Source organism: Ursus arctos, unplaced genomic scaffold (genome assembly GCF_023065955.2).
Source record: "Ursus arctos isolate Adak ecotype North America unplaced genomic scaffold, UrsArc2.0 scaffold_5, whole genome shotgun sequence".
NCBI classification, from domain to species: domain Eukaryota; kingdom Metazoa; phylum Chordata; class Mammalia; order Carnivora; family Ursidae; genus Ursus; species Ursus arctos.
Window position 1 is genome coordinate 36036431 of NW_026623067.1, and position 25902 is coordinate 36062332.

Here is a 25902-nt window from a genome sequence, read left to right on the forward strand (position 1 = left end):
TACCTCATCCTGCTGGGGGGGTGGGGGTGCGTTGAGGAAGGAGGAGGAGTGAACAGCCCTGGGCCCTCCTCAGCTTTACAAAGTGTTTTGGGTGAGGGCTAATTACAGAACCAATTGGGAACGGCCCCGCAACCGTTACAAGTCCTGGGTTTATAAGGTTCGAGGCGATCCGGCAGCTGGAAGAGGGGCTCCTGGGACTCAGAGCAGGCCGTAATCCGCTCTTGGACTACATTTCCCAGAAGTCTTCACGGCGCGGACGGGTCCTCTGCTGGCGGAAGGGGGATTCCTTCTGAGAGGCGGCGTAAAGGGCGGGACAGGAGAGCAGGTAAGAGGAACTCTGGCTATTTCTGTTACGCGGCTCGAATCGAGTAGGGGGCCGTACTTGTGCCAGTGTTGGAACCGAGGGCAAGGGGAATAGCTTTGTTTACCTTCGTCCGACAGGGTCTCCCCCGCGGATTTGTAGATGTGCAGCCAACTGGGCCCGTCCACCTTCTGCAATATTTTGGAGGGGGTGACTCGATAGTGAGGAAACGACGTTCATCCCTAAATCAAAGAGCCTGGCTCATTCCCGACAGCGCTTTCCAAAAAAGACTCTGAGAGAGAAACGACGCGGGGTTCGAGCCCCCGCGGGCGGTTCAGGGCGATTCTGCGAACCAGAGCCATCCCCCCACGCTCCTTAGGGGCCCGTTGGTTCGCGCCGGCGCCTTTTAAGGGCACCGTGGGGCGAACGGAGCGCTCAGAGCTGCTCCGGCCGCGGCCCTGGGAGCTGGAGGAGCCGCGGTAGGTGGCGAGGGCAGGTGGCGCTGGGGCCTCGGGGCGGGCACCTCGACCGTCCCTCCCTCCTTCCCTCTTTCCCTTCCCCCAGCCCGGCCGCGCGCGCGGCACGGCCTCTCTGGACGCCTCCGCGGGGAGAGCACGGGACCCGGTGGGGGAGGGGTTGGCTGAGTGCTAAGTCCCAGACCCTCTTCATCCCCTGCGTCCTGAGTTCGCTTCCCGCGGCCAGATGATGGAAGCTGATTGGGAAGAGGCGAAAGACAGCCCCCCTGGGCGAGCCTGGTGCCCCCCTAGGGGCTAGCGGACGCCCCATGCCCCACCCCGCAGGGACGGGCAGGGCAACCGAGGGAGAGGTTGAAGACTGGAGGGGGGCCTAGCCTTTTGCTTCTTCATCGGGGTGGGGGAAGGGGTGCTCCCCACTTGTCACCCCTATCCACGCCAGAGCCATATGGAGGAAGAGCAGTCAGGTCCCCACTTACCTGTTCATGCACCTCCCTGCCTCCCTCATGTTTTTCTTTAGTGTCCCCCAGAGGTGTGGGGCTGGGACCTTGGGGGAAGGTCCCCAGGGGATTTGTGACTCTCCTCCCCCTTGGTCTGACTTGATCTAGGTTCTTCAGGTTTCGGCACAACCTCAGCATCCCTGAAACCCGAATGTCAGGGGCTCCTGCCATCCAATAGGAGATGGGGTGGGGGTCCAGTCTTTATTTTAGGGGGCCCATGGTGGAGGGAAAGCCTGGATTGAGAGTTGGGCCTGGTGGGGTCGTGGGGAGGGCCTAGCGGCCTGCTGCTCTGTGAAGGGCTGAACCCTGTGCCAGTTGTTAAGCTGAGAAGTTTTAACTTGTTTAGTGAACGTTCAGGGCTGTCTCTGCCCCTCAGATATACAAAATGGAAGGGGAAGGAAGGCGGCAAGAGAGGGTTTCTTGCACTTTTTTCTATGCCCGCCTGAGAAAGAGGAGGCCCCTCGCGGAGCTGGTTTGCCTTCTTTTGTGTCCTGGTTTGATTCCTTATGGCTTCCGTTCTGTTCCCCCTCTCAGCCTGGCCTGTTTTAGGAAACTCAGGCTGAGAGTATCAGTTGCGTGGTGGTAGTTGCATTGTTCCAATTACCGCCGTGTGTGGCCACATCCCAACAATTAAAATGCAGAAAAACACAAAATCACTCTCTTCACTTGATCCCAGAGAGGGCTGGGAGTTTGCTGTTTGGCCAAATGCCTCATGAAAAGCTTGAAAGAGTTTGCTTCAGTCCCTGCTCTTCATGGCTGGTCAGCCTGAGGCCTGGGATCTCTGGGGCAAAAGCCTGTAGTTAGGTTCCCTCTCTAGTTGATCTTTTGGGGGCAGAGTTAAGAAACCAAGAGCAGAAGTGATATAAGCTTTAGCTTTTCCCACAAGAACATAGGGGAAGCCGCTGAAGGGAGCTCTCAGGAAGCTGGAACTTCGTTCAGGGTGGTAATAATAATTATGCATGAAAATGATAGTTAACTGTAATGATGATTGACTTCTTCCAAACAGCTTCCAAAAAACTGCAGATACATCAACGTATAGTTCTTTGCTCTTCCTTACCTACCTCTCTCTGAGGTGGGAATGGGTTAGAGATGATTCCCTCTTTTTGCAAAAGTAGAAAGTGATCTGCTTCCAAGGTCACTGGAGAGCTGTTTTGGACCTCCCTAGGTGTTCAGGTGAGGGAGGTTGGCATCCAGCCAAATAGATAAACCCAATTGCCTTCTTCATCTTAATGATATTATCACCTGTGGCATTCTTAGGCTGTGTAGAGCAACAAACAGCAGCATTTGAGAAACAGCAGTCTATGTGGACTCCTGATTTATACAGGCTGGATGGTATGCTTTTTCCCTTTTGATATTTCGTGTTATATTGTACCTGTGACAGATTAATAAGACAGATTTATTCTGCCCATTTTACATGTAGGTTAACTAAGGCCAAGAAGAGTCAAGTTACTTCCCAGAACTGTCATAGCAAATTGGAGGAAGACTTAGATTTCTTGAAAGTTTGTTGTATCTACTAGAGAATTCTACATATACCCTCTGATGAGCTGTCTGCCTGCTGGTCATTTCTTGGAATAGGCAGAACCATATGGAAACACTAGGTTATCTTCCCCTCCTCCACTGAGCAAGGCCCCTCAGGCAATTGTGTGGGCTTGAAGACTGTTCTCTGATAGAATTAGTTTGCTTATACTGAAATTGACCATGAGAAGGAGTCTTGATTAATTGAATCCATGGTCTTTGAGTAAGATCGGGCTAAAAACTTAGCTGAAGTCATACAGTTGTTGTTTTTAAAATGTATAGAGTTGAAGTGTAATTGGAAAAAATCATACCATTTCTCTCTTCTCACCGTTTTATAAGAGAATATATACAGTATCTGTTGAAAAACAATAATATATCAAACATTCAAGCTAGAGGAGAACATAAAACCTTGTTTACTCTGATTGGTCTGAAGCAAAAAGTCATTCCTACACCAGTGCTCCTCCCTGTTCCCTGTTACTATTTCTGTAGTTTAGGAAAAGGGTACCTCTCTGTTTCTGATTGGAAGATAAAATATTGGGGCAATCAGGATGGAAGTAACCATTTGGGCATCCCTCTCTCACTTGAGCTGTTTTTTAAGTGGTGCTGGTACGCTGGGTAGACAAAGCACAGCATGAACCAGATTAGGAGTGGCAAATAGGTTTCAACTTGCTTGCTAACTCCAGTTTGTTTTACTGGTTAATTGGAGTGCCAAGTTCAGGATGTTTCTGAGGCTGTGTTGAGGCTTAGCTGGAAAGAGCTGTGATCAATTAATGATGTCTGCCAGAGGCCTGGCATAGGGATACTGTGGTATGTGTGCCATGCATTTTCCACTTTTGGGCCAGGTACATCTCTAATATCACTTGGGGCTGGTCCCTCTGTAATTGGCAGAATCAGCAGGCATGACTGGAGAGGGAAGTCCCAATGGTGCTAGAATGGTGCTGCAGTGGCAGAAGACGGCTCACGAGTGAGGTCTGGAAGAACAACAGGAAAGACATCCATCATTTGCTCCAAAGTGTGCAAGTCAAATCCTGGGGAGAATCATGATAACTCTGATCACTGAGCAGCTACAGAAGCAGACTCTGGATGAGCTGAAATGCACACGCTTCAGCATCAGTCTGGTAAAAGACCAGTCTTCCTGCTTCTCTACGACCCCCTCCCCCTTTTTTCTGAGGCTGTTTGTTGCTACTACTTCACCCATGTCCTGTGCCGTATGAGTCATGGTACTTGTACTGGAAGAGCCTACTAAAGGCTCAAAACCCAGCCCAAAAGGAAGGGGGCAGGTATTTTTCCATTGATAGAGAAGGGACACCAAAACTTGGGTGGAGAAGGGTTTGAGATGTTGGAAGATGTGGATTATTTTACTCAGTAACTTTGGGAAGACAAGAAGAGAACATTTAGGAGTCCCTCACATCTCTATAGCCTATGAATTCCAGGGGTGAGCTGAAGAGGGCTTCCTGGAAATCTGTGTCCTGAACCTGAATCATGATGGATATTCTCTCTCTCTCAGCCTCTGCCTGATCATGCAGACATCTCCAACTGTGGGAACCCTTTCCAGCTTGTGTCTGGTAAGGCATTGTGCGTGTGTCTGTGCGTATGCCCATGCTTCCATCCACACCTTTCTTGCACTGGTTTCCAGTGACCCTGGCTAGCTAGTCTACCTCCACAACTTTCTTGCCAGGGTCACCTGCTGAGATTGACACTTGTCTCCATTTTTCTGCCCCAGCATGGAAGTTATTTGTTTAGTTGGCTCTTACTCGAGCCTTGGTGGGACTTTTATAATCTGATTTTGTTTGTTATTTTTTTTGCTCCCCCATAATCTGATTTTTTTTTAATAGGTAGTATGTTCATGTAGTTCAACAATTTTAAAATAATGAAAAGGTCATAGTGAGAAAAGTCTGCTTTCTCCATCCATCTCCCACCACCTCCCTAAAAGCAGCTCTTGTTATTACTTTGTCTATCCATCTAGAGTTTCTTTATAGAAATAGAAGCAAATATAAATGTGTGTTTTTTAATCCTGCAAAAGGTTGCATACTAAATATATTACTTGCACTTTTTTTTAAACTTAACTATACTATAGCTAGAAGATCTTTCCATATCAGTGTGTTAATTTGAGTATTTCTTTGTGGGTGGCCAGACACAAAGGAACATGAATAGTCTTAGGGTTTCCAAAGCACAGGTTCCACCGTCAAAGGCCTTCCCTACCCTGTTTGCACTCTCTAGGAATTAAAATCTTTTACCTGCTTGATTACCTCTTACTCCTTGGCAGCCCTAACTCCTGTCTTGGTGCTGGTGACGCATAGGAAGGGGAAAGATTAAGGAAGAAGAGCATGGGCCTGCTTTTCACAACTTGGGGCTGGTGGGTAGGGGGACAGAGTTGGGTTGGGAGGAGTGAGGGATGAGCAGTGCACACGTGCATTTGCTTCTCTTGAATTGGTCTGCCTTTGAGAGCAAGTGGCAGGCAGTACATGAGACTATTTTCAATTTCAGGTGGTTCCTCATAAGGCAGTATCATATAGTGGTTAAGAGACTTGGCCTTAGCATCTGGCAGACCTGGGTTTGAATCTTTCTTTGGTCTTTTTTTTTTTTTTTGAAAGATTTTATTTATTTATTCGACAGAGACAGCCAGCGAGAGAGGGAACACAAGCAGGGGGAGTGGGAGAGGAAGAATCAGGCTCACAGCGGAGGAGCCTGATGTGGGGCTCGATCCCATAATGCCGGGATCACGCCCTGAGCCGAAGGCAGACGCTTAACCGCTGTGCCACCCAGGCGCCCCCTTTCTTTGGTCTTTTTATTCCTACGTGACTTTGGACAAGTTATTGGACTTATATCATCTGTGAAATGGGGATAATAGTACCTACCTCATGAGGTTTTGGGGAAACATCACATAAAGTGCTCATTACATTGTGTGGCAAATAGTGAGCCCTTAAAAATATGTTAGCTCTCATTAGTACTGTTTTTATTATGAATGCTTTCCAGAAGGTGCTTCCTGGAGGGGCCTGCCCCACTGTTCCTGTGCCGAATTCCAGGACAGCCTCAACCTCAGCTACCACCCCTCAGGCTTGAGCCTGCACCTCAGACCACCCAGCCCGGGAAGTTCCCCACAGGAGCAGCCCCTCTCCCAAGTCCTAAGCCCTGAGCCCCCAGACCCAGAGAAGCTTCCTGTGCCCCCTGCCCCTCCATCCAAGAGGCACTGCCGCTCACTCTCAGTGCCCGTGGACCTGTCTCGCTGGCAGCCGGTGTGGCGGCCCGCCCCCTCCAAGCTGTGGACTCCCATCAAGCACCGGGGCAGTGGTGGAGGGGGTGGGCCGCAGGTGCCTCACCAGAGCCCCCCAAAGCGGGTCTCCAGCCTCAGGTTCCTCCAAGCTCCCAGTGCCTCTTCTCAATGTGCCCCAGCCCACAGACCCTACAGTCCCCCTTTCTTCAGCCTGGCCCTGGCCCAAGATTCCTCTCGACCCTGTGCCACCTCCCCTCAAAGTGGCTCCTGGGAGAGTGATGCTGAGTCCCTATCACCTTGCCCACCCCAGCGCCGCTTCTCCCTGTCACCCAGCCTGGGCCCACAGGCAAGCCGCTTCTTGCCCTCTGCCCGGAGCTCCCCTGCATCCTCCCCAGAGCTGCCCTGGCGACCTCGAGGCCTCCGCAATCTTCCCCGAAGCCGCTCACAACCCTGTGATCTGGATGCCCGCAAAGCTGGAGTCAAGCGGCGCCACGAGGAGGACCCCCGGCGGCTGCGGCCCTCTTTGGACTTTGACAAGATGAATCAGGTGGGACCAGCAGGGCTAGGGAAGCTTGGTGGGGAGGAGGGAGACTTCCATTTTCCCTGAGAGCTGTCCTCTAGTTCCATGCACTCATGGCAGGTTCCTTTCTTTTTTATTTAAAAAAAATTTTTTTTTAATTTGTAAGTAGGCTCCACACCCAGTGTGGAGCCCAACACGGGGCTTGAACTCAGGACCTTGAGATCAAGACCTGAGGTGAGATCAAGAGTCGGTTGATTGACTGAGCCACGCAGGCGCCCCTGGCAGGTTCTTTTCTGTCTGAGCTTTTGCTAGGGTGATTTACAATCCTGGTTGCCCAAGACTGTACCCATTTTAGCACTCAAAGCCCATGTCCTGTGTCCCTCCTTTGGCCTGGGGGTTCTAGAGAAACTGAGGTGAGACCTATGTTAAATCTTCCAACAGGGATTCCCGATTGTTCTGCTAAAGGCACTTTCCCTCCACTCTGAGGATGCATAAGCCATAAACGTCCTATCAGCAGTGCCCTGCTCCTCCTTGACCTCAGGGCTCATTTTGCCACTTGTCCTTCACCACTTCCCCTGGGGCTGTGAGGGCTTAAGCAAAAGGGGTTGCTGCATCAGTCACGTTCAGCAAATGCATTTTGGCTTCCCAGTGTGAGTACAGCTGTTGTATGCACTTGCCCCCTTTTCTCATACCCTTCCTTCTAGTCCACTGGGTCGCAAACCTCTTTGGGAATCTACATGCTTATTCATAGAGTCATTCCTCCAACGAGTCAGTAAATGTTACTGAATACCTGCTATGTACCAGGCTGTGACTAGGCACTTGCGATATTGTGAAACATACAGACAGTATTCCTGCCCACTTGAAGCTTATAAATAAGCTCCTAATCTTGAATCTGATGGAAATTATGGCCTCATTCCTCAAAGAATTTGGAGAAATTATAAATTTTCCAAATGTTAGCAGGTAGTTCACATACATCACCCTAAAGCCTAGGACTTCTGCTGGCAAGAGTAACCAAGAGGGACACTTGGAAATAGAGTTTGGGCCCAGGGTTCTGTGGAAGTTGGTATCTTTTTTTGCATTCTTAACTTTGTTGTTTGTTTGACAGAAACCATACTCAGGAGGTCTCTGTCTCCAAGAAGCAGCCCGGGAAGGCAGCAGCATCTCTCCACCGTGGTTCATGGCCTGTAGCCCCCCACCCCTCTCTGCTTCCTGCAGCCCCATTGGGGGTTCCTCCCAGGTGCTGAGTGAAAGCGAAGAGGAGGAGGAGGGGGCCGTGCGGTGGGGGCGGCAGGCACTGAGCAAGCGGACACTTTGCCAGCAGGACTTTGGGGACCTGGACTTGAATCTAATTGAGGAGAACTAAAACTGAGAGGCTACTTCCTGGGGCCACACAGACTGACTCTCTATGGCTACTAACAAGTGTCGAGGCCCCAAGGCCGGGGGCCCAGCCTGGGAATGGGGGTGAGTGGAGGGCTCCGACTCAGGGCAGCCGGAAATCTTCTCGCTCCAGGAAGCTCGACCATGCCAAGAGACTGGCCGGGACAAGATAAACGGAGCTGGTGGCGGGAGGGACAGCCCCAGAGCAGACCCTTCCCATGGCGGCCCTGAGTGTGAGTATCCCTGCCACCGAGAAAGCAATGGGCAGGGAAGGAAGGGGTCTGCCGACCCCAGCTCGGGGAATTTCACTAGCCCCTTTGCTTCAAAGGGCACTTGTGTCTTAGAATTTGGCCAGGGTGGGGGGTTCATTCAGCCTCCTTGGAGAAATTGTGTGAGAGTGCGTGCGTGCGTGGGAGTGTACTTGGGGAAAGGTGTGTTTGCGTAGCCTTAGGGAAGGAAGGCAGTTGCTCCTTAATAGCAGAGCATCATGATACCCCCAGGATCTTGAGTTTTCATGGGATAGTAGGCTTATTCAAGGAGTCAAGAAGAGGGCACCAAGTTTTTCTTTTTTCTAAGTAGCTCTGGAACCAGGCTTATAATCCTTAAGCACCACTGGCTCTGCAGAAGATTCTCTTTGGGGTATGGCAGGGTCTTTTAAGTGCTGTGACCCCAGCTAATGGTCTTTTTCTTAGGGCCATCCCCTCCCCTAGGTAGATCTAACATTAGGATTGGAGAGGGCTCTTTACATTGATTCTGAGCTGGCCTTTTTTTCTCATCAGATTGCCTAGGCTGTATATAACCTGCCTTGGTCTCTAAGTAGATATAAGCGCATGTAGGCAACTGAGGCAGGGTTCGAGGGATCCATCTTCCTCTTTCCCTCTCTAGTTATGGGATTTTTTTCCCCTCACACTCTGAGCTTCGAGGGTCAAGAACATGGAGGGAAGGCTCTGTATTGGTCCCCATCATCTGAGACCCACCTGCAGCAGAAGTGGCATTCAGTGCCTAGTAAACATGGGTAAGCTCATCCCAGCTCTGCCCTTTGGAAGCAGACTGTAGGGAAACCTGTTGTTAGAAGATCCAGGCCTAACCTCTTTTCTGACCTGCTTGAGAAAGCAGAAGGGGATGTCAGCATTTACCAGTTCGCTTGTCTTCCATTCCTGCCAGGAAATGTTTATTTGCTTCTAATTGGACCTGAGAGACCTTGGGGAGGTTGGGGCTCACTGAGGGGTTGGCTAAGGATGTGTAAAGCAAAGGCTATGAGAAGCAGCTGGGAGTTTGTTGTTGTTGGATTGAATTTCCTTTTTTTTATTTCTCACCCATAACTTGAGCCAGGGCAACAGGTCCCAGTGGCTGCAGTGATGGGTATAACGGCTGCGGGACCCTTGGTAGGCCTGGCACCAGTGGAGAGACATACTGAAGCGGCTGCCAAATAGCTTGTGAGGCTTTATCCAGCTTCGGTTGACCCTGCACAACTGAATTGGACCTGCCCTTCCAGTTTATTGGAGGAAGGGCTTTCTCTTCAATTTCCAGGGAGTCTTAGGATCCAATTCCTCATGTTAGGGAAGAAGACCAAAGCCCACATGTTTTCTTCCTCATGGAATTGAACCTGTCATTTTCTTGGTTTCCCACATGTTGAATAGGAGTGTCACCGAGGCTGCAGTCTCCTCACCTCCACTCCTGAGGAGGTGGCCATTTCTTCTTGAGCCTCTGGCTCTAGAGGTTCTACCCTTCCAGGGCTCTTCCCCTCTCCTGCTAGTTACCAGGTATTACCAGTGAGCTACCAGGTCTGTAGGGGCCTGAAAAAGGCTCTCTGGAGAATCCAGGGAAACTGTGAGCCCAGGAGTTGCCCATTCTTGGTTTCATCCCTCCCTTGGCTCTTCTCCTTCCTTAGGCCATAATTTCCCTGGTGCCAGCTTCTTTTTCTCCTGGGGCATCCTTATCCCTGGGTTCTCTGCTGCATATTGGCTGTGCCAGCTTCTAGTAGGCCACTGGCAAGACCAGTGGGGTCTCTGCAAGCCCTAAGCTGAAGTGAGGGCAGTAATTCTGCCTCTCCCGTGGCTTCCCCAAAGCCCTAGGGGTGCGATCCTTAGGGGAGAGGGTCTACAGATACCATATTTGAATTCTATTACTTTAAGATCTGGAAAGTTAAACTAGTTGAAACTGTCATCTTGCTTCCCAATCTAAGCACCCATGACCCTGGGACAAGCCTTTTCAAGAAGTGGTTCATTTTGCTTTACACAGTAGATCTGTTCCAACAGTTCTGTGTAAGCCAAATGCTATTTTGCGATGCATTTGGACTGCTGACCATTTAAAAGCAGCCTGTGTGATTGCTTCTTTTGTAAAGCAAGCAACCTCCCTCTACTTTAGCTGTTTTGACTATTCTGATTTTCACATATTGGGCTTACCCAGAGTGGAGCACACCTTTACAGGGCTGTGGTTGACGCTGGGTAGACATCTGCATCTGTGTTGTGTGTGTGGTGTGGCTGACCAGTAGGTGAGTATTCCTGCGTGTGTGAGTGAAGCCACTCCCAGGCTGGTGCTCTCCTCCTGTGCCCGGTGACTGCCCAGTGGCAGCTCCAGCTGCCCTTCACTCCCACCTGCTGCCAAAGTCCCTGTGCTAATGGGATTACAAATACAAAAAGTGGAAAAAGTTTTTTCGTAAACTTTGTTTTATATTAAAAAAAATCCATAAGTCTGTGTGTGTTAAACATGAGGTCCTGCCTCTGTGGCTGTGTTTGAAAAAATAAAGTTTTATTAGAATAATTCATTTTCCCAAGCAATCTTGTGTACTACAGTGTCTTCTTCCCTTCTCCACAAAGAAAGTCAAGAAGGAAGCAGGGAGAGGGCCACCTACCTCTGACAGCTCCTTCCTCTAGGGCATGGCTGGGCCTTTACCCTTCGAGGGCAGTATCTGGTCCCTAGGCCCTTCGCGGCCATGGCAGTCGTATCCTGTGGCCCAGGCTTGTGTTAAGGCGTTGGTTATTTCTGGCAGTCTGATTTGGTCTTTGTTTCCCTGGTACCTATCTCCTCTAACCTACGGTCACTCTTCCAGCAAGTTGAAGTCAAGTATTTATATATTCTGGCTCCCTGAGAAACGTGTGATGGTCCAGTCAGGAACTTGTCTAGATTGGTTTGTAGGAAGTGGGGAGAAAACAGGCTGAGAGACTTGACCGGGAATCTTTTTCTTTTTTAAGAGTTTTCACATCTTCTACCCTGGAGAGATGGAGATTTAGTCATCAGAATTCAGATTCCAAAGACCTAGGCAATTTCTCCATTCTAAAAATACTGCTTTTGGAAAATTATCCTAACAGCAGAGCTTCTCTTTTGCCCTAGAAGTTAGTATTTTCCATAATGCTTCAATTTGGGATGTTCGTGTGTTCAGGGAAGCTGTGTGGTTCACTCTCTTTAGACATTGCTATTCCACCCTTTCCCCTATGTTAGCATTCTTCCAGTTTGTGTGGGTGAAACGTAGTTGCTTAGAGATCTAGGCAGGAGCCTCTGTCCCTAAGGCATAGCCTTTCTTTACCAGTTGTGGTGCTCATTTGCCAGGCACAAGAAGAGTCAAGTTGCTTAGTCTCCGTCCCAGTTTCCTGCTTCAAATTTGTGGCACTCATCATTGAATACCAATGAAGTGTGCAGGAGGACAGGATTGGCTCGATAACCCGGAGCAGGAACCTCTGAGGGGATGAAAATACACTCCAAAAAGAGTGATTGTCACCTGCCCCACAAACAAAGGAGGGGCTTTGAGGAGGGTGGGGCTTTGGCATGTGGTTAAAGAAGGCTCAGTATTAGGAGTTTTTTCTTTACAACGGCTGCTGTTCTATTTCACCTACTGTTTGAGCAGGGTAAAGTTTGAACATCTAAAATGACCTTCCTTTTCTTTCCTTTAGGTTCATTTTGTTGTTGTTGTTAGATTTTTATACTGTTTATTTTCTCTGTGGCAAAGTGCGATTTCATTTTCAGTTCCTGACGTCCTGCTAGTATAGGAAAGAATGTAAACTCCATGAGGATAAGGGTTTTGTTCAGTGTTGCATCCCCAGCACGTTGAAAAGTTATGGCACATGAAAAGGGCCTGCCCTATTTGTTGAATGAATTTCTCATCTTTGCCTTCCCATCCCTGAGCTTAGGCACATTTCTGTCCCTGGTGCTGAGAAGCCAGCTTTGAACACTGGGGCATAATTAGAGCTCCACACAAGAGAAAATCCCAACAGGGAATTTTGGTAGAAAACCTGCAAGGCAGCCAGCCAGGTCTTACGAATTCACCCTTGTTCCCCTCTTACCAACTATAGTTTGTGGGCTGTGTGCTTTAAGAGATGTCTCTTGGCCCAGGAAAGCATTCTGATTCAGGCCTCAGGTTGGCTTACAGGAGATGGAAGTTCCAAGGAATAGGGAGAGAAAAAGTTAAAGGAAATGTTGCCTTGGTGCTCCACAAGGTTACTTTTAGAATGACTTCCCAAGAGGTTTCATATTTCTTCTAAAGTCAGTAGTTGCTGACAGCTTGCCCTTGGAGCCCTGGACCTTTGCTGCAAGAAAAGTATGTCAAGGGTAAAGAAAAGGTATGGACAGGAGTTAACTGGGTAGGCACATAAGGCTTAGAGAAAGAACCAGCTACTGCTCTTTGTCTGTAGGGCAGATCATTGAAAGAAATGGTCACTTTTAGGATAGCAATCAGGGATTATTTCTAGACCTTTTGTCTTTTTGATGTGTATGTACTTCCATATATACTCATTCTGCATCCATAAGACCATGTAACCTGTGCTAATCTGATACTATAAATGTTAATGATTGAGGTTTCCCAGTGCCTGGTGTGCAAGACCATCTAGGCCAAAATTTCAGTATCTCCCCTTCTCCAGGGTCCCTTTTCTGTTAGGAGTTATCAATCTCCCACACCTATATAAAATGAATTGAGATAGGAGTGGTGGGGTTTTCTCTGTCCCCACTCCCACTACTTCCATGGTAAGATGAGGTGCTATTGAACCAGAGAAGAGAATCTCTTTATTGCTGTTCCCCTCAAAGTTTAACTGAGAAACACCTGTACTTAATAACATTGGCTGACTTGGAAGGGGAAGAAGTTCCATGGGTTTAAGTCAAAATACCAGGCTGTTGGAAGCACATGGGCCTTCACCCAGTGGAAAGAGTGGTATTTAACACCCACTGGATGTAGCACATTGGTCAGTTGGAAAGGAACCTACGTAAGTACTGGTAGTATAGCATAGGATGGTACCATGTTATGGGCCAGTGAGAAGAAAGATATTGTGTCCCATGGACCAATGGGGAGAGTTTCCCAAAAGATAGTGACAGGAATGGTAGGGCGTGTTTTCAGGATAGGAAATCAATAGGTATTGGGGTGCTAACTGCTTAGCTCAAAATACCTACTCTGGGTACCTTGCCCCTCAAGCCCCCCCACCCCAGTAAAAGTATTTGGTGTCCAAGGCGGGTAAGCTAAAGCCTTCTCACATATGGGACCCCCCAGAAGGAAGGTTGGGACCAGGATGGTGCCATGGAAGACTGAAGGACCCGCCCACTTCCCCACCCCGGCCGAAACTGCAATTCCCCTCCCTGCCGCAGGGGGCACTGCAGGCCCCGGGGAGGTTGGGGCGGAGCGCTGCGAGGGGCCCGGAGCTGCCGCCCCGCTCCAGAGCGCGGGGGGCGCTGTGCGGGGCCCGGGCTGCGGCTCCGCTCCCGGCCACGGGGGGCGCTGCGCGGCGCCGGTGGTTGGTGGTGGCTGTTGGGGGGGGTGGGGGGGAGCCGCGGCCGCGGGTGGTGCGGAGGGAGGCCTTGCGGGCGGATCGGGCGCTCAGCGGCAGAGGTGGTGGGAGGCGGCGGGCGGGAGCGCGGGTCTGGCCGGCCCTGGCGATGGCGGACGCGGCGGCCTCCCCGGTGGGCAAGCGGCTGCTGCTTCTGTTCGCGGATACCGCGGCCTCGTCCTCGGCCTCCGTCCCCGCGGCGGCGGCGGCGGCGGCGGCGGCGGCGGGCGGAGATCCGGGGCCTGCGCTGCGCACTCGGGCCTGGCGGGCCGGCACGGTGCGGGCCATGAGCGGGGCGGTGCCCCAGGACCTAGCGGTGAGTGGCGGCCGAGGCGGGCACTTGAGGCCGGGGCTGCGGGGCCTGCGGGCGGCCTCCCCGGGGGCCTTTGTGAGGGGGCGGTGGGGTGGGGGTGACCCAGTTCCGCGCCCCCAGATCTCCTTAGCGCCCCCCACCGGCTCCTCAGCACCCCGAGCTGTGGCCGGCATGGCTTCCGCGTCGGGGTGCGCGCCCCGGTTTCCCCCGGGGGGCGGCCAGGGCTCCAGGAGCTGCCGCCTCCACCCGGGAGGCCCCGCCTCCTGAGCGACCCCTTTCTCAGCGTCCCCCCCCCAACACGCCTTGGGAGCAGGCTCCCGAACCCTGGGTTCCCGGGCCCCTCAGAGTTCTGCTGGTGCTGTCGCTGTCTCTTGAAAGACGCGGACCTGTAGTTCCCAGCCTCCCTGGAAACCTGCGCCCTGTTCCTTTCCTCCCGGAGCCCCGAGTGGGGCGGGAATGTGGGCAATTGTGGGAGGCACAGAGGCTGCAGTTGGAGCTGCTCGGGGCTTTTTTATCTGGCAGTTACTTCCTCCTTGTCTGAGCCGGGCTCGGCCTGGCGGTCTCCAGAAAGGCCAGCTCTCCGGACTCTCTTCGGGCTCCTTTCTCTTTGAGCTTCTGGGTGACAGGAGCTGCAGTTGTGGCTGTTTTGGATAAGTTTGAGATATGTCTTAGCAGCCCAGTGGGGCTGCTAGGTGGTGCTTTTTTGCTCCCAGCTCGGCTACTCCCTCAACCCTGGGAGAGGTTTTGTTTTGAAACTTTGTGTTGGAGCTTGAGCGCTTTTGAATACTTGTCTTGGTATATTTTGTGATTAAAGTTGTTTAGTAAAATAGAACTTCACTAGTATTTGGGATCACGTTGTGTTATTTTTGTTAATGTGGCGTCAAAATATTGTCTTTGAGCTTTGGCAAGCCTCCTTAGTTCCTCATTCTGATAGCGGCCCTAGCTTCTCGGTTAAGATACTATGAAAATAGGGAGATTCTTTTGGAATGTAATACATGAGCAGGCAGAAGGTAAATTTTCGTGATAAACTTGGTCCTGCAGATATTTTATTTGCTATAAACTGTAATGATTTTTTGGGATTTGATACTAATATTGTAGGTTTCTGATACTCATTTTTCTGTCTGTTGATTAGTGGTGTTGGGCTTTCCACCCTCCCCCTTATCAAGCTTTATGGGTTGTTTGGCTTGCGGCTGGCTGGCTTAGCCTTTGCTTCTGCTGCTTGAGTTCACATTCTTTGATCTTTCTCCATGCTAAATAAGAAAAGGCTGCTTGGGCATTTATGAGGCTTCACTGGGGCGAATTTGTAAAAAGATACCAGGAATATGGGGGGATGAGGATGATGATTAAGGAGGGGATTTGGATTTAAATTCCTCTGTGCTTGCTTCAAAAAACTGCTTTCTAGGTTGGGGTGGGGGAGAGGTGTCTTTCTGAGAGCCAGTAATTTACCCCTGTAAATGCAAAACATAATGAAGACCGACCATTATATGCATACTTTGACCTAAGGCCTAGCCTGCCCTAGCTTTTCAGTCGGAATTTTATATTCTAGTTGTTTCCTCCATCAGATGAATTGCTAATGAGCTCTGCACCTGAAATGGCTACCCATTCACTTTGTTGTTTGCTGGGCTCCCTAAGGGCAGAGGTTTTTGAAGCTCACTGAAATGCTGGACACCTACTAAGCTAAATGCTGAATAATTTTACCACTGGGCTCATTGAATTGGTTTCTCAAACCAAGTAAAAAGTTGGAGTGATTCTTGGAAATTAAAGCCAAGCGTACATTAGAACTGTGTTGAGGTCTTGCATGGAGCTGTATACATATAGAAGCAAGGGCAGATTAGGGTTTTCAGAATAAACAAGCTTGTCCTGTATGTTTATCAAGGGACATAGATGAGAAAACAACCACAACAAAACTCAGAGCCTTTAGAATTTTTCACCAGTTTGCAAAATTGTTCAAGAATGGCAGTTGCTATGTTGAGGTTCTGTTAATGACACTGACTAGTCTAGGATGAGAACTGGCCGTTTGTTTTCCTTTTTCATTAAAGAGATTTCCTTTGGACCCTAGACATGTGGGCCTTACCAATTTGCACCACACACCGTAGTAAACACAACCGTCTTCCAATCAAAAGTGTTCTTCCTGTACTCAAGGGTGGAGTTTTCAAGCAGCTGGCCTGTGATTGGGCAGATTTTCATTCAGTTAGTTTAAGATGTTTTCAGGCATGCTTGGTTTTGAGTAATGCATAGCAGGGCGCCCCCTGTTAAGGATGAGTAATTGAGGGTTGGATGAATGAGTTTTTGAAGTGATTGAAAACACTTCTCAATTTTAGGCTCCATTAATACCCTCTTTCTAAATACTTTTTAATCCTGAAATGTTTCAAAATGTAACCCTGCTCCATTTAATGCATTCTTTTCTGGAAAACAATACCAAAGCCATGTACTACCTTAAAATGAAGTATGAAAAAAAGAAAAGTCAGGATCCTGTTGATTGGGAGTTTTGTTTATAAGGGTTTAATAGTGGGCATCTTCATCAAAACTATGCTAACAAATAACTACTGAGATTTTTTAGATGTAACCGGAAAAAACCTCCTCACACCCCCCCCCCGGAATAGTAGCTTAATTTGTATTTCTAAATGAGCTTGTTTAAAAAAAGTAGTCTTGTTGCAAAAATAGTTTAACAGATTTTTATGCATTTATTTCTGACTCTTAAGTCTGTCCTCTTTGTGTCCTAAATCATTATCAGTTCATAAGAGTTGCAGAGACCTCAGGACCTTTATAATATGTAGGGACAGTGGGTAAAACACACAGATGAAAAAAAAATGGGTTTTCCTTTCCTTTTTTTTTTTTTTTTTTTGTTAAAAAGTAAGACTTCTATTTTGTGAAACGTCAAATAACCAAAAGTATACACAGGAAAAGCCAACAATCTATCTTTCACAGGCTTCCACTTGCAAGAGAAATCTTTTTGCTCATCTTTCTTAATACTACTACAAAAAATATAAAAACATTCATCTGTATACAGAGGGTTGCTTTTTTTTAATCAAATGGTATCACGCTGAGCAATATCTGCAGCTTGCTTCCCCCACACACACCCTTTTTTAAAGTAAGGACTCTGTTTGTTTTTTTAAGATTTTATTCTTAAGTAATCTCTATACCCAACATGGAGGTCAAACTACAACCCCAAGACCAAGAGTTGCAGGCTTTACCGACTGAGCCAGCCAGGTGCCCCTCTCTTTATTTCCATTCAGCATTATACCATGGGCATCAATACCTATAGATCTTACTCATCCTTTTTGGTAACTACATTGTATTTCATAGAATGGGTGTACCATCATTTGTCAATCATTCCTCTTTATGCTATTCAAGTTATTGAAAAAATTTTGGTACTAGAAATAATGCTGTGGTTAATAAACTTGGTCATATAGTGTAATCATGGTTCTATTTCTGTAGTTTAGACATTCAGGAGTGGGTTAGGAGGTATAGGAGTATATGCATCTTTTCTTTTTTTAGGTAATGCCCGGTTATTTTCCAATAAGATGATAGCATTTCAGACTCCCACCAGCAGTTCCTGCATGCAGTGCTGCTTTCCCTTTTTACCTTTGCCTTCATGGTGTCATCAGTATTTGTCATTTTTGGCAATCCAGTGGGCGAAAAATAATATAGCATTTTCATGACTACTAGTTTTTTTCTATGTTTGTTGGCTGTTTGTATTTTTTTAATGAGTTATATGCCAATCTTTTGCCCATTTGAAAAAAAAAAGTAGGAGTTGTCTTTCGCTCTGTACAAGTTCTGTGCATTTTCAGGGTATGAACCCCTTTACTTCACAAGTGTGTTGCAATTATTTTCTCTTCTTTGTCTTTTGACTTGGTGAGTTGTTTTGCCGTACAGAAGAACAAAATGTTTATATCATTAGATCACTCGGACTTTTCTTAATGGCTTCTGGGTTACTTGATTGGGGATAGGTCCCCTATCTTGAGCATATATAAATGTTGTTCAATTTTTCTTTATTTTTACCTTGAGATCTTTGGTCCACCTGGAATATTTATGCAAATGGCATGTGAGGTGGGTTATCTAACTTGCTTCCTACTGAGTAACCAATGGTGGCAGCCCCAATTTTATTAAGCAAACTGCCCTTTTCTTGCTGTTTCTAGAATTAAATGATGCCTTCAGTATCATTGACTTGTTTTGAATGTGTATCGTAGCTATCACAGCTATCCAGAACTTGGAAGAGGAGTGAAAGCATATCTGCCTTATTTTTTTATCCTTAATCTTTCATCTTTATCTGGCAGAAAGGTGAACTCTAAAAGTACTCCTTTCCTTTGATTCCAGATAATGTAATAATTGTAGCAGTGTCCAGGCTAGTACCATGTTTCTTCTATCTGGGAGTCTTCCAAGAGGAATGAAAGCATATCTGTATCTGCCTTATTTTTTTTACATCCTCCTTCTACCTTTCCTCCTTGTCTCAGGTTAGGTGGACTTCAAAATACCTCCCTACTTTGTTTGTAGGTAAAGTAATGATTATAATCCAGGACAGTACCATATTTCCAGTCCACAATCTCAACCTGTGTTCACACAAACCCAGAACTTCAGCCCTAATTGAAATGGGAGTTTATGGATTTTAATGATTATCCTTAAGTGTCCTTTTCTTATAATTCCAGAAGTTCAACAAAAATCTGCATGATACATGATATGCTGTTTATTAAAGTAAATAGAATATGGTTTTGCGGATTGGTGTAAGGTTTAGAGAACTTTACATGAAAGTGAGATTGTACAAATGAATATGTAATGTTTAAGTGTGAGCCCCTCTAACTGTGCTTTTCATCGTAATTGTCTTAGAGCAGGAGGTCTGTTTTTGAGACATTGAGCCATCCTTGAGTTTTTCAGGCACTCAGGTGCTTCATATTCTTTTTTTTTTTAAGTTTGTCGTGTGTATGTGTATAATTGCTAATAGTTGTCTCTTACTTTGTGTTTGCGTTCTGTTTAATTTAGAGCTGTGTAGTATATCCACCAGTGATCACGTACACTGGTCATTTTGTCCCTCCAGCATTCTCTCCCTTTGCTACATAATCAGATCTTTCCTCTTAATTACCCATTTGTTTCTAAGAGTTCCTTCACTAATTCCCCACCTGCCAAGGGCTCATTCCCTCCTTCAGTGCTTACTTGCCGAGTTCTCATTTCCAACTTGTTATGGTTGATTCAGTTCCCCACTTCCCTTCCTAAATGGTGGGTAAGTAACATGGCCTTTTCTTTTGCTAGTGATTTTCTCAACAGCTGGAGTTGATTCCTGTAGGCTTTGCTTCCACAAGGCCTGGGGGACACAACACCTGTTGCTGCTTCTCAGTTTTCCACTGCCTTTGACAGGTTGGTGGTTTTTTAAGCCCTCCCTACCCCACTACCCCAACTGCCAGAGTGTCTTTTACTCCTGTTCTGTAGATGGGTAAAACCTGCCTGATTGTTCAGTAGTGACTCATATAGTATGACCTCTCAGTTTTGCCAGGCCAAAAACTCCATTTTTGTATGTGTGTTCAGGGGTAACCAGGCTCTAGGGAACTGATTCTCACTAACCAAACTCTCTGGAGATTGATTTGTAAATCATCATATAAGGTTATTAATTAACAGTGGGAGATACTCCTATCCAGAGATCTGCACAGAGCCCCCTCCTGGTTCCACTCAAGAGACCAAATTACAGATAAGAAGGACCCTTGGTGGGGCGCCTGGGTGGCACAGCAGTTGAGTGTCTGCCTTCGGCTCAGGGCGTGATCCCGGCGTTATGGGATCGAGCCCCACATCAGGCTCCTCCGCTATAAGCCTGCTTCTTCCTCTCCCACTCCCCCTGCTTGTGTTCCCTCTCTCGCTGGCTGTCTCTGTCTCTGTCAAATAAATAAATAAAATCTTAAAAAAAAAAAAAAAAAAAAAAAGAAGGACCCTTGGTGTGCAAAGAACCGAATGAGGGAAATCAGGTGTTGCCAAAAGGATATTTATAGCAAACATCCCTGATTCATTGGTCTTGCACTTTTTAAATACTTTCTGGCTTCTGCTTTGTTTCCCCTTTCCCCTTTGCTTTTAATGTTAACCATTGAAACCCTATAAGGAGAAGAGAAAGCCTCCATTCCAGGTTCTACCACCTCTGTAAAGCCTTTCTGAATCCCCAGCATCTTATTTTTTTTTCTTTGCTCCTTTAGTATTTTGTTACATGCCTCTTTTGGAATATTAATCACAGTTTTTCTTCTTATAGATATATAACAAGATATATAGCTTGTGTCCTCCTACTGCATTGTAAGTTCCCTCAAGAACAGAACATGCATTTTTCTGTTATTAAAGAGGCCTTCTCTGACTACCATATCTTAAAAAGAATATTTAGAAGCCGGTATTAGATTGTTAACTTTCACTTCTCATTTATTATGGAATTTCTACTCTGTGGCCTCCGCCATAAGGTGTTTATGATTGATCTTTAATTTTTTTGTTACATATGTCTCTTGATATGGTCTCGGTACTAATTTTTTTGTCTTGAAATTGTTGGAATCTTACTTGGGACTCCAGCCCAAGGTCCATTGTCTACAGGTTTTTGTGACTTAATCTAGGTTGTTAGATTAGAAGCATTAGATGTTTTATTTTTATGATTCTCAGGTAATGCATGCCTGTGATACAAAATGAAGAAATTATTTTGATGATAATTTTAAAAGTAGCCCCTGTATGTCATAACCGATTAGAAACTACTGTTTATGTTTTGATACATATTCATCTAGCCTCTTTTTTAGAAATGTTAAAAGTCGAATTCATACTGTATTTTCAGTTTTGTGTTTCACTTTTTTACTTAATGTAGCAATTTTCCTGTGTTACTGAAAACTTTTGTATATGGGTGATTTTAATTTTCTTGGTGCTTTTCTTGATTTTCCACAGGTAACATGTATTGTTCTCATAACTGAAAGGAAAACAATAAAATGCTCTCTAACAAAAAATCTTATAATTTTATTGGCTGGATAATTTATTTATTCCTCTTTCATTGAATATTGAAGTTGTTTCAGATTTTAGGCTTTATCAATTATGCTGTGATGAGCATTTTTGTGAATAAAGCCTATCCTGTGTTTAGGGTTATTTCCTAGGATTATTGCCAGGAGTGTTGTTATGGAGACACAGAGTGTGCACATAAAGATTCTTGATAGATAACATTTTTTTCTTTTTTTAATATTCTACCAATTCATAATCAGACCAGTAGTATGAGTTTCTTAAGGAATGCAAGTTTATCAGGAGCCCAAAGTCTGCTAGGCTTTTTATGCTTTTATTTCATTTAATCCTCAGACAATCCTTTGAGATACTTACTGTCCCTATTTATAGGCAAAGGAAGTGAGGCGCAAAGAGGCTAAAGTGACTTGCCCTGGGCTACACAGCTAAGAAATGAAGAAGTTGGGATGCAAATCCAGATCTTTGTGATTCCACAGCCCCTAAAAGCACTATATATGTGTATGCTTGAGTTTTTATTCTGGTTATCTCTATGATACTCGAGTACTTAACATTTAATTTATTGTGGATGTTAGAAAGTGGGGGTGGGGGGGTGAGGTGGTGAATAAGGTTAATTGTTAGAAGGCTCTCTCTTGATCAAAGGACCCTTATAGAGAAAATTGGTTTTTTGTTTGAAAACTGCTGTCTTCTACACATGCATCATTCCCCATCTTTGCTGTCGAGATATCCCAACAATTTTGTAAAATCATTTGAAGCAGACTTTACATTTTGTTTAGAATCGTTAAAAAAACAGAATTCAGCTGGTAGATTTTATAGATCTTACTGGCTTTATTCGACAATACCTGAATCAGGCAGCAATCCTTGTGGCTGATAGAAAGGAACTCCAGAGAGCTGTGCAAAATGAAAGACTTTTATAGGCAGAAGGAGGCGGGACAAGAAGGTTGTTCTAGCAGAGCTGATTGTTTCACACAAGGCCACTTTCCTGGGGGGACAGTAGGGGTCTATTAGGCTGATTACCTCACTAGTACTGACCAGGTACTTCCAGATTTACGGGTTTAAGATTCCATTCCTGGGAGAGGTTTTGTTGTGGTTTGATGACTTGAGCTTAGCATGAGTGACTCCATTTTGGACCTGTTGTCCTTTTCGAACGGAATGTAGGTAGGAAAATTGGAAAAGAAAATTTAGGGACCTTGGGAGTTGAGTTAGTCTTCCATTTCCCTTAGTCAGTCATCACCATATCCTGTTACTTTTATCTCTGTAGTTTTTCAAATAAACTTTTCCCTTCATACAGCCTTATGGGGTTAGGCCTTTTTCATTTCTTTCCTTGGTTATCATGAATTTGTAACTGGTCTCCCTGCCTTCAGTTTCTTCTCTCTGTAATTAATCTTCCACGCTGTTCCCAAAGTTAATTCTTTCCCTTTTAAAAAGTATTATTTATTTAAGCATTATATGAATACTTTTTTTTTTTTAGGAAGAGGAAGCATTTACTGATTAAGGCTAAAATACTATTACTCCTTTTCCCCCAATCCTTCTGTTCCCTTACTGTCCCCCCAAAATCTGCAACCAGCTTTTTTTAAAGATATTATTTATTAGAGAGAGAGAGTGAGAGAGAGAGAGAACAATCGGGAGGAGGGGCAGAGGGACAAGCAGACTCTGCTAAGTGGGGAGCCTGACGTTGGCTCAATCCTAGGACCCGGAGACCACTGCCAGCACTGAAGTCAGACATTCAACCAGACATTCAACCGACTGAGCCACCCAGATGCCCCCTGCATCCAGCTCTTTTGCATATAATACATCTTGGAGATCTTTCCTTGTTAGTGTTTTAGAGGTATCTCATTTTTTAAAAACTTATCCATACTGTTTCATAGTATGAGTAAAGTGTGTTTAGCCATTCATCTAATTATAAAATACTTCGTAATTTCTATTTTGATTTCCTGTTTTAAACTGAGCATTGAGAAGTTTTTCCCCTAGATGGCATTTTCTTTATAATACATTTTATGATGTCTTTCCCCTTCCCCTTTGAAACTATCAGTGGCTGTATATCAGGGAACATAAACCCACATGTGTCCAGAGTACCAGGCTTATGTAAATAGCTAGGTGACAGACCAAAGGGTGTAGTGGAGATTGGCAACTGGAGAGTGCAGACACTGCCTAAAGATGTTCAATGCACATTTAAAAACAAACCAACAAAAAAACCACGCTGCTGGCCAAACAAGACACTTTTGCCACCAGATTTCAATGCATCATGCATTAACATGCCAATCAGAGCCCTTACAGCTTACTTACTGATAGCTATGGCTGCTTCCTGGAACACTCAATCTGCTTTATGTTTCTCTTCCTTTGTACCTGATGGAAAGTCTTCTCTCTTTTCTTTGCTAGAATGCTTGTCCTTTAAGACGCATATTGGGTACTACTACCTCTTCTGTGAAACTGTTCTAGTTTCTCAAGGCAGATGCCTTTTCTGGCCTAATATAGCATGTTCAGATCTTTGTTACTGCCCTTATTACATAGCCCTGTAATCATTTCTATACCTCTCTGTTGATTCATCTGGGGTGTGAGTCCCTCCTGTCAATTGCTAGCTTTATTCACCTTGATACTCTTGGCCCCAGTAAATCCTATACATTAACATAAGAGGTGTTCTATTTTTGTTGAGAGGGAATAAATGAATAATTTTATTAATTGTAGGAAGAATGGCCTTGGGGGGAACCAGAATCCAAACTGATGATTAAACAATAAACATGAAAGCTTATATTACTCAGGTTACTACTATCTGATGTTATCAAACTTAGGAGAAATTAATTGATTTTATTAAAGAATTTCTTTGATTTTAATATCGCTGAAATAAATGTAAATCACTTAGATACCGTAAAAGGAATTTTGAAACAAAAGCAGGAGTGTTACCACTTACTTCCCTTAACTAATGAAATATTTTACATCTAGTCCTTGGATTTTAGCTGTAGCATGTGTAGTTCTGTTTGCTACTTCTAATACTAGAAATTGTTAAAAGACTTTAAATAATTGGGGCACCTGGGTGGCGCAGTCGTTAAGCATCTGCCTTCAGCTCAGGGCACGATCCCAGCATTCTGGGATCGAGCCCCACATCAGGCTTCTCCGCTGGGAGCCTGCTTCTTCCTCTCCCACTCCCCCAGCTTGCGTTCCCTCTCTCGCTGGCTGTCTCTGTCAAATAAATAAATAAAATCTTTAAAAAAAAAAAAAAAGGACTTTAAATAATCAACTCAAACTGTTTAGTCTTCTGTTCAGATAATCAACCTACCTTAGTCATCTCTGACTCAATCCAACCACAATCATTGATTTTTGTTAGTTTATAGCCCTTTCTCCATTTTAAGAATTCATGTTCTAGGTACTTTGATCTGAAATGATTTTTTATATGTTCTAACTTCTTCCATTACTCTAGCTAGGAAGTAAAGCACAGTGCAAGGGCCAGAAATAAGCCTCACTATTCAGAGAACATGTTTACATATATCCACATTCCATATTGCTCTTTATTTTACTTTTTCTAAAGACATTTCTTTTGGAGAGAGAGCAAGTGAGTGAGCAGTGGGGAGGGGCAGAAGGAGAGGGAATCCCAAGCAAATTCTGCACTGACCACAGAGCCCTATGTCACCATAGGGGGCTCGATCGCAGGACCCTGAGATCAGGACCTGAGGTGAAACCAAGAATTGGACGCTTAACCGACTGCACCACCCAGGTGTCCCTCCATATTGCTCTTAAAACAAATTCATATTGTTAGGCGTGAGGTATTTCTTGATCCCAGAACATACAGCACTGTTGTTGTCAAAGTAAACACTTTTTTCCATATATGTGGAACCCACCTTTGCCCAGGTGGTTTGAGAGAGAATTTCCCTTAAGTGAGATCTGGCTTTCCAGTAACTGAACTTTTCCCTGATGTTTTCAGATAAGTGATGATAGGATTCCTGAATATTAACTTTTAATGTTGAAGTTCTTTTGTACAGCGTAGAAATTGTTACAGCTGTAGTACAATGACTTCTTTTAGTGTTGTTCTTGTATTTGTGTGTTGCTGTAACTTACGATTTTGTGACTCATGGGTTGGTTTTTTTAATGTGGTGGCAGATTAGAACTGCAGCATGGCACCTGGCCGTCATTTGCCATGGAGCCTCAACCTCTAGTTTTCTGAGTGATGCCCAGTACAGGACTGTGTCACTCATGGTCTGACTCAGCCAGGGCATTTAATACTTCATACTTCTTTACATGCCGTGAAAGATGTTGTGTGTCTTTTAGCCACCTCCTCCTGACATCAGTTATGTAATGGTACCACTCTGGTTCAAAATCCAAGCCATTTTTGCATTTTCCTTTACCCTTTTATCCAGCTTGGTGATAGAACTCATGGATTCTAATAAGCACAAGTCATTTTTCCCTAGTCTTACTGCTCCCACTCTAGGTCATGGAAGAACACTCCCTCTTACCTTCTCCCAACTCCAGTCCATCTATATCCACTGGTAGGTAGGTGAATTTCCTTAAAACCAACTGCTCTGTTCATATCTTGACCTCAGAAACCTTTTAATGGCACTTGTGTACATGCATGGACACACATACAAACATACTCACCCCTCCCATTGGCAGCTGGTTTTTATCCCAGTATTCAAGATCTTCCACCTTGACTCTTAGTTTTTTTAACCTCATCTCCCACTCCTTCCTCCACAGTTTGCTTGTATAGCTCCTGGCCATCCTAGAACTTGATTGGGACTTTTTTTTTTTTTTTTTTTTTTTTTGGCCTCAGACCATTCAAGTCCCTCTGGACCCCTGAGGTGATCTCTGCTGCCTCTGAACATCCCCCATACTTTATTTTACTTTATTTCTCTTTATTTTATGGCATATCATTGCCTAAGTAGTGCTTTGCAGCTGACCAAAGTGCTTTTGAATCCATTACTTTATTCAAATTCCACAACCTGGGGTGGGAGGTCTTATCACAAGGGAGGAAGCCAGTGCTTGAGGAGCAAAGAGTGACATGTCCA

The 25902-nt window shown here is 45.7% G+C and overlaps 2 protein-coding genes across 6 annotated transcripts in view; both read left to right on the forward strand.

Annotated features, from left to right (window-relative positions):
* The first annotated feature begins 6 nt into the window (after positions 1-6).
* FAM53C (family with sequence similarity 53 member C) lies at positions 7-10680 on the forward strand. Of its 2 annotated transcripts, none has more exons than XM_048221009.2 (5): positions 7-325; positions 3678-3907; positions 4297-4354; positions 5766-6550; positions 7629-10680. In XM_048221009.2, the coding sequence occupies exons 2-5, from the start codon at positions 3830-3832 to the stop codon at positions 7884-7886; spliced, it is 1179 nt and encodes a 392-aa protein (XP_048076966.1). In that variant the 5' UTR covers positions 7-325; positions 3678-3829; the 3' UTR covers positions 7887-10680. The 2 variants fall into 2 exon arrangements, with proteins under 2 accessions (XP_048076966.1, XP_026363862.2); XM_026508077.4 differs by lacking the exon at positions 7-325 and adding an exon at positions 507-780.
* A 3028-nt stretch (positions 10681-13708) lies between these two features.
* Positions 13709-25902, forward strand: part of KDM3B (lysine demethylase 3B) — a 63124-nt gene continuing 50930 nt past the window's right edge. For 2 of the 4 annotated variants that reach the window (XM_026508078.4, XM_026508079.4), the window contains exon 1: positions 13712-13963. In XM_026508078.4, coding sequence (XP_026363863.1) covers positions 13757-13963 — 207 coding nt within the window. In that variant the 5' untranslated portion in view covers positions 13712-13756. Of the gene's footprint in view, positions 13964-25902 lie in introns of all 4 variants that reach the window. The other 2 variants (XM_057307157.1, XM_057307158.1) reach the window with 2 other exon arrangements.

Excerpts from the sequence above, each read along its gene's own strand:
- FAM53C (XM_048221009.2), top strand. The coding sequence starts at position 3,830 with ATGATAACTCTGATCACTGAGCAGCTACAGAAGCAGACTCTGGATGAG. Across the intron at positions 3,908-4,296 it reads CACGCTTCAGCATCAGTCTG|CCTCTGCCTGATCATGCAGA; the intron begins GTAAAAGACCAG and ends TCTCTCTCTCAG. Across the intron at positions 4,355-5,765 it reads CCCTTTCCAGCTTGTGTCTG|AAGGTGCTTCCTGGAGGGGC; the intron begins GTAAGGCATTGT and ends AATGCTTTCCAG.